The 10,334-nt window shown below is 40.9% G+C and overlaps 1 protein-coding gene across 1 annotated transcript; it reads right to left on the bottom strand.

The window, feature by feature from the left end:
* Positions 1-510: 510 nt before the first annotated feature.
* On the bottom strand, positions 511-10,225 carry LOC132257423 (neprilysin-1). The gene is made up of 10 exons (XM_059754311.1): positions 9,638-10,225; positions 5,803-6,193; positions 4,964-5,256; positions 4,683-4,850; positions 4,514-4,597; positions 3,693-3,968; positions 3,363-3,619; positions 2,774-2,829; positions 2,292-2,676; positions 511-2,211 (listed from the first exon to the last, which is right to left on the bottom strand). Exons 1-10 carry the CDS (start codon positions 9,839-9,841, stop codon positions 2,112-2,114), a joined length of 2,214 nt encoding a protein of 737 aa, XP_059610294.1. The 5' UTR covers positions 9,842-10,225; the 3' UTR covers positions 511-2,111.
* Between the last annotated feature and the right edge of the window lie 109 nt (positions 10,226-10,334).

Raw genomic sequence — 10,334 nt, 5'->3', positions numbered from 1 at the left:
AAAGTGAGGTTATCTTGGACGTCCAGTGTTTTTCTAAAAAGTTTTTCAATGAAAATATGCATAGAATGTTTTCTATTTTCAAGCACGTGCGTTTAATATCTCCGGAAATTAGGAAGATTATTTAATGTGCAACTTTTCTTCATGCCACAGGAAAGGTGTTGTGGAATTTTTCGATACTCTTCCCCAGTTCGATATGCATTCTGGGCGACATTGAATGCATCTGAAATGAAAATGGCGAGTAGTACTCTGCATAATGAGGTTTTCTGAATGGAGGTGAAAAATATGGTAAGCAGTGGAAGTCATTTTTGTGCTCCACCATCTTCACTTATTAACTCATACACGATCTCGCATTGAATTTCCGTCAGCAAAATGTAAATTCACTTTTCACTAACTGGAAAAATCATCTTCAAGAGCCATTTTGTGCTTCATGAATAATTCATGGGTCACTCAAGGGAGATATTTCGCTGGAAAATGAATGGTAGAATGGAGAGTCTTTGATGAATTTGTGCACTATTCTTAATCACCTTTATTTCAATCGACTCTTATCACAGGACAGAATACAATATTTTTTTTTAGAGAGATTCTTGTAAGCTTTCATTGGTGGAAGTGGTTAGTTAATTTCTCTAAATACTTGAATTTCTATCGTTTTTTTTTTCTCTTACCCTTTTCAATTACAAACTTTGCACTCTTGCACCGTTTCCGTCAGGTTCCTTCCTCCTAATTCGTATTCCATTTTCTACCTAAACCTTCTGCTTTTGATTACTACTTTGCATCTTTCTGTAATTTTGATTCGTCTAACAATTTAGTATTTCATCGTAACATTTTATCACATTTTCCTACATGTCCTACAATAGATTTCTCATATTTCGACTTAATTTTTTATTGCTAGATAAAATATTTTTATTATAGTGCATTTCGGTATGTGAGAGACGCTATAATATGACTAATATTTCACTTTTATATCTGCAACTATGTAATATTCTTCTCCACAATGTTCATCATTGCCTCAGTGAAAGTGGTTCGTAATATATTTCATATCTCATCTGTTTTAAGGGCACTACAAAGGGGATTAGATGTAGAGTATATATGTGTTTCTTGACATTTTCCTCTAAAATCTAACCATTTAATCTACATTAAAGTACAATTATTGTTTTTTAGTATTTTCGTCCCAAGAAAGTGTTATAGATTTTCTTCAAAATGTTGTTTTCATTGTATTAATATTTAGTATAATCGTGTATCTTTTTAGCTGGCTTACAAGAGGAGAAAGGAATAAAATAAATTTGGCACTTTTTGACTACTTTCTATTTATAAAGTTCTTAGTAATTCAGAATAATGAGTAAAAATATTTTAGAAGGAAGATGAGTGATAGAAATTTGTGCCAGAACAATAAATATGCATCTCGCATTAATTTAATATTGATAAAAGAGATTTGTAACTGTTGAAAATGTTATTATACACTTAGTTCGTGTTCATTAGATTTTTCTTCAAGTTTTTCTTACAATTTGTAAGCGTCCTGGACAATTTCAACAGTTACGAATTTATGAAAGTCCAATTTCTTCAATTAGAATAATAAGAAAATCGGTAATTTTTTGAAAATGTAATCATTCAAAAATGTACAATTAGGAATAGGTAGGTATTGCTTATCAAGATATCATATAATAAAATGTAACGTCATTCTTTATCTCTTCAACATTATCTACAAGAAATATATTTCTCATTTTCAAAAATCCAGATTTCAGAGTAAGGAGCACTTCTTAAATAACAGCAATTCCTTGCTTCTAGTATCTCTTCCTCCTAAATTGAGAGGGTTTCAAAGCAGAGTCTACCTTTATCTCTTGCCTATAAAGTGTAGTTTGTCTGAAGAGAGTGGTTTCTTTTTCTTCTCTATGGCTTTTGCATGTAAAGTCACCCGACTGTTCTATTACACTTATGTAACTCTGTCGAGCTTTGAGTAATTTGTGTGAGAAGGATGTTCAGCAACACTTGTAAGTATATCTAATGAATATCCTTTCTAGTAAATTCAGGAGAGGTTTCAGTTCACATATTCCTCCCGGTGTTCGTCCATTGGAATCAGTAAGATTCGGTGGGCAAATTGCCCTTTTGTGGCCACTTCACAGGATGTTGCACGTCTTCTTAGTGTTGATGACACTTCCGTGTGGACAATGGAACACGTCATTGGCACTGCCGCCCTGCGCTATGAGCCAGCCCAGTCTGCAAAGCGAACATTTCACCCCCCACAACAATTAGCACATTTCAATTTATTGATGCACCCCCAACAACGCGTCACTTACATATCCGTGAAGTCATCGGAGTCCGTGTCGATGCCACTGTACAGGGAATCGGCGCACAATTCCTGGGCGGAGACGAGATAGAAAATTTGCGTTGGCGATAAATTCAGACCACCCAGGCGCTCCATGCCCTTAATGGGGCCTGTGAGTGACAGGAGGGAATGATAAGCTATTTGCATGCCGCCCGAGTGTATGAGTATGTCCATGCGGCTCGAATTGGAAAATATATTCACGCTGCCCGGGACACATTTTAGGGCTTTATCCTCGAATGCACGCGTAATCGAGCGCAGAATCTCTTTTGCTATTTGTACACCGACCGACGCGTAGTGCAGATACGGCGGTAGCTTTGGCTTGAAGTATGGCACCAGCACCACAGACATCGGAACAACTGCAAAACACCATGCATTTTAGCAATTAATAGCCCGGCCAAGCGGATTCCGTGACCGGAATCGGCATTCACTATATTAATCATTTCAATGGCTCACCAATGGAGTGACTCAGAGAATCGTAGAATGACTGAGCAATGATGGGATACGCCCAGCTGGAAGAACAAGAGAATAATCCTTGTAAAGGTTTGCAGAAGCCATAATGATTTTGCTATACATTGTACTGCCCTTTAGAATGTTCATCAAGCCCAATCACATTTTGTGCATGCATTCTTAAGCCGTTGGGAATTAAATGAAGAATTTTTTCCTCAAGGAAAGTATCGCAAAAACTAATTCTCAGCACATAAGGTGAACTAATGAGTTAAAATGGCTCAATGTAAACGTAAAATTAATTTATGCTCATGATGAAATATTTATAAAGGGGTATTAAGTGAAGTCATTGATGGGAGATTTGCGTTTGCTCCAATAGTATTATTATTTTTTTCTTCAATGAAATAGAATATGAATTCCAAGTGGCTCAATATACTTGAGAGATTTCAAGTGGCTAAAAATAACTGTGGGAGAAAATGTGTTACAAAAACTCAAGAAATATGTGAATTATCAGGATGGAGTTATGAAGAATTGCGAGGAACTGAAGCTGTTGGGGTCACGTAAATGAATTCAATGTTGAGTGAATGCGGAAACTCACGCAACATGGGAGTCCATAGTGATATTATCGTTGGGACTCTGCTCCTGCTGTAATTTGTACAGCTTCAGGATGTTCTCGAACCAATTGTCCGTGCTGATCTCCACCTTCTCCAGCATCTGTTCAATTTTCGTGTGGTTGTACCACACTGGCCACGGATTGGCCTGAATCTTCAAGGATGACAGCTTCACTAGGGCCGCTCCCCGGAGCGAAGGCGCTCGTTTCAGGTGTGCTTTCAAGGTCTCAAAGAGGATTTCCGCCTGCAACAGACGCGACACACATTTACTAAAATATCTTTTGGCCAGACAATAAGTCAAGGTGCGGAAAACTTACGCGATTAATTGACTGTCGGACGGTGTCCATTGAATGTTGGGTCAAATAGAGTGCTGATGAGGCTTGCGGCAGGGCCCACATTGTGGCTTTCGTGCAGACCAAAGGCGATGGGTGGGTGGGCGGTAGAATGCCGAGAGCAAAGAGAAGGAGCAAGGAATTGTGGATTATTCGAGTCTGATGGTTTTTCAGCAGATCGCGCAGATGATGCACATAATTCCTGCTCCGCACGACAATCGGTCCTGACCAGTTCATCGGAATCATGTCACTCCACTTGAGCTGTTGCAGTGGTGAGGAAAGAAAGTGAGAAATCACATTATAATGTATGACAGCAAGTGTATAAATCACTATGAAAACACATTGTTCGCACGTGTCAGTTTGATAAAATAATTTGACGTGATACATGCAAACTTGTTCTGAGATAAATGCATTTTATATTGTGAATTTGCCAGACTTTCTTTCCTTATAGTGTAATGTTTGTTTTCCTAATATTTATTTCACATTTGTACACAAGTATTCTTTAACCTTCTGGATGTTTGACTTTCTCTAAAGAAACATCTGTTCTATGGCGTGCTCAAAAGTTTAACAAAGAGTACTAAAGTCGTTTCATTCTTTCCTGCATTCTTAGAGTTTTGTGTATGTTCAGTGGTGAAAATAGGACACAAGCATATAAAATGCACTAAAGATGATATAACAAAATTTAAAATTCTGACTCTCTCAGTCTAATGTTGATTGCAAAACCGCGCCATCAACCACCATTCATGTGAGAGAGTTTACACTAAATGGCAAAGGGTATAAATACATAATAATTGATTAGAACTCACGTAAGAGTAAGCCGATGAGAGTGTTGTCACATTGTCAACCAAGTAGCTGTTCGAGAAGTCCCGATCAAGATAATTTTGCCGGAGCTGGAAGAGATGAAGGAGGAAATGTGAACGACAAGAGGGGCGGAAAAGTACAGAAAGCTTCACTTCCGCAGCGGAAGTTACTCACCCTGTTCACTTCTGACACAAACTTGCGAATCAAATCCATCTCAGATTGTCGTTGCTTCGGGCTCAGACTGGACGGCAGAAAGACATTCATGAGATCGTCCAGAAGTTCCGGTACATCGTTTCGAATTTTGTAAGGCGGTGCTTTTGGTCCCATCCATCGTATTGTATTCTGTTCAGGAGCATACAATGCATGCCAAAATCAAATTGGGCAACTCGCAGGACAACAATGATCGATGGCCGTGTGGGTGGAAAGGTCATGGAGTGGTGGAATATATGAATTACCTCCAGAACTGATGCTGACGTCGTTGGTCCATCTATAATTAACACAATTTGTGGCTTACGGCCGTAACTCAAATCGAAGTAGACACCAATAAGTGGCGTCGGCCCGAATGCAGCGATTTTTGACATGAGCGGCGCAATGCTAGAGGGCCCCAAGCTCCCGCTGGGCAGGTATCCGCCGAGGCTCTCCAGCAGCAGGCGAATGCTCGAGGAGTTGAGCGTCTGGCGGAGGCAACTCTCGTACAGGCGGCCCAATTTTCGGAAAACGCCAGAGCTCGTGTTGGTCACCAGGAGATCTAGACACGCAATTGGGGTAATTTACCATTAAATTGATGGTGTGAGAGGCGAAATATGGATATGGAAAAAGAATTTTCAGTATGGCTGTGAAGTCTATTTCACCGTAAAAGTTGCTTCGCGACCTATTTTAATACTTTTGTCACGAATTTCAAAAATACACTAAAAATTATTATGGGAATTTCTGCTCAATTTCCCCATGGAACACATATTATGTGTCATGCAAGCGCTTAGGAAGAATGAAGGGAAATTATGTACTACGATAAAGTGATGTTAAAATTGCGCAATTTGACCAAAGCTCTACTGAATCTCGTGATGAGCATATACACAAATATAAACCGAATTAACAATGACAGTGCCCACAATCAGATTTAATCGAGGATGTAATTGATGAGATAGTTTCAAAGGCTTCAAATGCATCAAGTTAATTCCATTTGAATTGCATTTGATATCAACCTGGATATCAACAAGAATATCAATGATAATCCGCAAGGAGAAACGTGTTAAATAAAGTCATCAGTGAAATTATGAAGCATTCCTATACTCACTCTGCATTTGCAGGTCGACGCCCTCCTGCGAGCTTTTCACCACCGACACGCTGTTGTTGATGATGGGGCTGCAGCTGTAGGACTTGAAGTTCCGGCATGGGTCCAGATTGGCATTCATGCGGGCGAAGATGGTCATTGCCGCCACCCGGCAATCCTCATCTGTGCACTCGGGCGGCGGCTGGGGCGTCGCGAAGCAGTCCTCGAGCTTGTGGGTGAGACAATCGCGAGGCGCCTGGGAGGGAGCCGTGCTGATGAGGAAGAGGATGGGCGAGACGACGAGCAGCGAGGTCACGAGGAGAGTGGCGGCCGTCAGGGCGATCTTGTGAACGGTGGTGGAAGTGCGGAGCCAAATACAGGGGGCGCAGCACACCCACCCCACGGCGGACGCAGCCTGTGAAGAAGAGGGAAAACGATGAGGAAATGATGGGAAAGCTGCCGAGTCAAGCACCGATAATCATCCAATGATGAGCCGATTCACTCTGCCTTTCACTATTTCCGCCCAATTGGCAATTATGTTGGGGCAATTGTGTATTTTTATTGGAGTTACAAGGGTGGAATAATGTTGAGTAAAGGATTTATCTATATACATCTTTCAGCAGAAAGTCAAATCAATTCTTATTCTCCATCCTTTCTCTCATTGCAGTGTTTACGCTCGTGCTGTCTTTGACTGGAAAATTTCTTTGAATTCGTTGTAAACGCTTAAATCCCCTAAATTAAAGTCAGTCACAACGAAAAGCATACAAAGTAAGACATTTATTACAGAGTTTGTGGTTGTGTCCTAGAGAACAAGGTCACCACATCAATCAAACGTGGTATTATTGATGGTTTTCCGAGAAAATATTCACAATTGGTTTCCTTCAAAGCTGTGTGGCACCGGAAAAAGCTAATACTTTTCCATCTATTAGCTCCTCATAGTTCACCTATTCATTACGTAACGTGGCCTAATATGGAATAAAGTGTAAATACCAAGCCGCTGAATATAACAATTGGTCAATTCAACCGAGAACCATAAACCGATTCCGTGTGGGGAAAAGCTTGAGCCCTTTTCCCAAAGTGTTGCCCAGCAATTTGAATTACCACTCCCCGAGGAAAAGTCTCCACAATAATTGGTGGATAATTAATTTACTCTGCATCCCCCCGCTGACTCCCCTAAATCAGGTCGAACAAAATACACACACACACACACACACGTCCGCAAACAATGCAAAGGATTAACAATTCATTCAGCGTCTGCTCGCAATATCGATCCAGTTTCATTCATGACGCCTCAACCGTCGAGGGTTCTCAAATGAACAGCTGCTTTTGACGTGATTTTTCTATGCTCCTTTTTTTCTCTCGCTCACCATAAAGAAGAGTTTTGCTCTGGCAATTGAGCTGCCCGTTCTATTTTCCTATTGTCTTCCACCCGATTGGATCAGCAGCCATCAAGCGTCTCATCTCACACAGCAACGCTATCTTTGGTGCGTTTTTTTTTGCCTTTTTGTTGCACCTCGCAACCCTGGAAGCTCTTACCCGGAAATCCACCCCACCTGAACACCCACTTCCGTCAGCCACCCCAGCGACAAGGTGTGAGGCTTCGCGCTGAGATGATGCCGAGCGAGAGATAAATTGTTTATACATGCCTCGCCGAACTGAAGAGTGATTAATTAAGGTAAACATAAAAGGCAGACAGAGACTTTCGAAATTTATGGTTTTTCACGGGTGGTCGGAAATACTCTCTCAAGCACTGGACAGGCGAAAAAAGTTGGAGGAAAAGCGACTGTGTGAGAATGAAAATGTACACCCAAATTCTGCGGGGAATTGTAGCGTTTAATGAAGAAGAATGTGTGAATTTTACAAAATGTGAAAAACATACTTCAATTAGTGATATATTCACGTAATACACATGTTCATATATCAAGTCAGCATTACGTGAGATTTCGGGCAAATTGACCTCTATTACTTCATACGATGATATAATTGAAAAGCTCGTTTGTAAGTCAAAAACTTTACACTCATTAAAAACAAGAATTACATTTTTGGCATTTCGGTACACTTTTACACGCCGAACAGACTCAACCTTTATAACAGTTGAGGGACTTTTTTCGAGCGGGGACTTCTCTCTAGGGCACTCGCTCTAAGACCCTTTTTTGCTCTAGCGCTTTGGAGCTTTCGTGCTTCTGTGCTACAGTTAAGCAGACAGCGCCGATTTTAATGCTAAACGCGGCGCTATCGGCAATTACTCAGTTATACTTTGCAGACAGCAAAGTATCGCGGAAATCGACATAAAATATCTCAAATTAACTATTTAATTCTCCGTCATAGCCAAAAACACAAATTTAAAGTGCATTTTATGTAAGGTTTTTATTTCTCTCTTTTCCCACAAAATTAAAATTATTCAAAATCATAAGCATTATTTTATATGGAAGTTTTTGGTGTCAATTCTTACAGAATTTTTGAGATAATTTGGCTAAAAATATATAAAGGTCGCGACTCATTGCATTGATAGTTCCGTATTTAATACCACGAATGGTGAATATTCCGAGTAAACGCTAGCGAGAGCGTCAGCGAGATCTAGAGCCGGGAATCAGGTTGAATCACACTCCATCAAAAAGCGTTGATCTTTATTCGCGGCGTTTTTTGGTCCAGGAAAGTACAGAAGGTGAACTGGTACTGCAATATTCTGGATAGATCTTGGAAGAATTCCCCTGAAAATATCATAATCATTAACTTTTAATCATGATTTAATTTGATTTTAATTACTCACCGTAAATTTTAATTCGGGACGAAGGATTTCCTGATAAAAACTGATGATTAGGCTCGCTCTCAATATCTGATGGCTCGCTCAGCGTCTACCGCGTGTTCTCGTGTTGTTTCTGAATCAGTTCACAGTGATTCTTTTCCTCCAGAAATCGTCCTATTTCAGTTTGTCAGCAATTCATTGGCGTGATGCTGAAGAATATGCGCACGGAAGACGTTCTTCGGCAATTTCTCTCTGAGCTCATCTTCTGCAACTCGCCTTGCAGTTGACCGGCCTTTATCACTAATCCTTCGCAGAAGATGCAGCTTTTTATCCGGAAACATCTTCCACTCTCACTTCTCTGCAATATTCTTCACGTCTTGCTCACACATTTCACGAAAAACTAAATATTTCTTGCCAATTTCCAAAATATTGGCCTCGGAGTGACGTTCAAACGAATTGGCACAATAGTAGAACAGTCCGACGAGTGCCGAGCGGCTGTGCTAATCACCCGAGCTGTGACGACACTTGAAAAAGGCACCCTACAGTGTCGATTCTCTTTTTCACTCTGCCACACAACTGAGTATATTAACATGTTTTTCACGAAAATGAGAATTTTCACGGTAAAAATTCCTATGAAACGTTAAATAATTGCAGAGCGAAGGTGATCTGATCGTTTTCCGCGATCTTCCCGAGCAAAAATTGGCCGAAATAGGCATTTTGGGAAAAAAGGTCCCGTAAGGGCGTAAAAAAGTCCCGGGTCTGTGTAATCAATGTAAAAAGCCCAGTCTGTTCGGGGTGTTAAGGGAGAGAAATCTCGTTGTATATGTACATTATTTGGGGAAGTATACAGAGTGAATATCAAGCAATGTCTATGATTCGTTAGTGTCAGAGAAAATTATGGCTTTGTGGTGTATTCAAGGCATTCATCACAGTCCAACCATGGATTATCTTTAGGGCAAACCTTCCTAGTTGGACGTTGATATCAGTGAAGTGTAATTACGAGTTGTTCCCCAAAAGCCAAAAAATTGCTCCTAAACGACTGCTAAATTTATAAGTCCATAATTATGCTCTGCAGACACACACTCTCTCACTCTTAAGAGAAAAGGAGCTTACCTGTTTATTTTCTTGCGCTGTCTCATTAACGCCATGATCTAGCCTCTCCAACACCTGAATCTCGTTCTCGTCGCTCTTGCTCTGAGCCAATTTCGACAGGAGCTTCTTGGTGGCCTGCTGGGCACTCCCATCCTCCGTCTTGGCGGCCGCACCGTCTCCGCCGTCCTCTTTGCTGGCCCTGCGAGACGCCGATTCTGCCGTCATTTCAGTGTCTGTCTCTGTGGCCAGGAAAATTCACTGGATCAGACTCACAAAATCATCGCTTTTCCTCTCTCTCTCTCTCTCAACTCTGTCTCGGCGATTTCCCGGCGCTCGGTTGAGTGGGAAAAATTTTGTTTTCTCTCCGTTCTAGGCGAAAAAGCGCTCAAGTGTTGTTATGTAAAATTGACATTGGGTGATTCCTCTTTTTGCTATTCTCCTGAAGTTCCGAATTCTCCTTCGCCCACACGATCACATAACACAGTCCATTGACTCTTTTATCACAGCACAGAACTGAAAACACACTCAACAGCGAGACAATGGGTGAATATTTAATAAATTGCGGAAGTAAAGAGACATTTAACTCCGACAACACACCAAACATAAACTGGAGAGACGGAAAAACCACGGAAAAATGACATTTACGCGTGGTGTGATGTTTTCCTCGCAGAAAACTTATGATATTACAGCGAGTGCGCCGCCGTGGAAAATGCCTCTG

Source organism: Phlebotomus argentipes, unplaced genomic scaffold, assembly GCF_947086385.1.
Source record: "Phlebotomus argentipes unplaced genomic scaffold, Phlebotomus argentipes genome assembly scaffold_4, whole genome shotgun sequence".
NCBI classification, from domain to species: Eukaryota; Metazoa; Arthropoda; class Insecta; order Diptera; family Psychodidae; genus Phlebotomus; species Phlebotomus argentipes.
The sequence above is the reverse complement of the archived record's forward strand: the minus strand, read 5'-3'. Positions and strand labels throughout refer to the sequence as shown.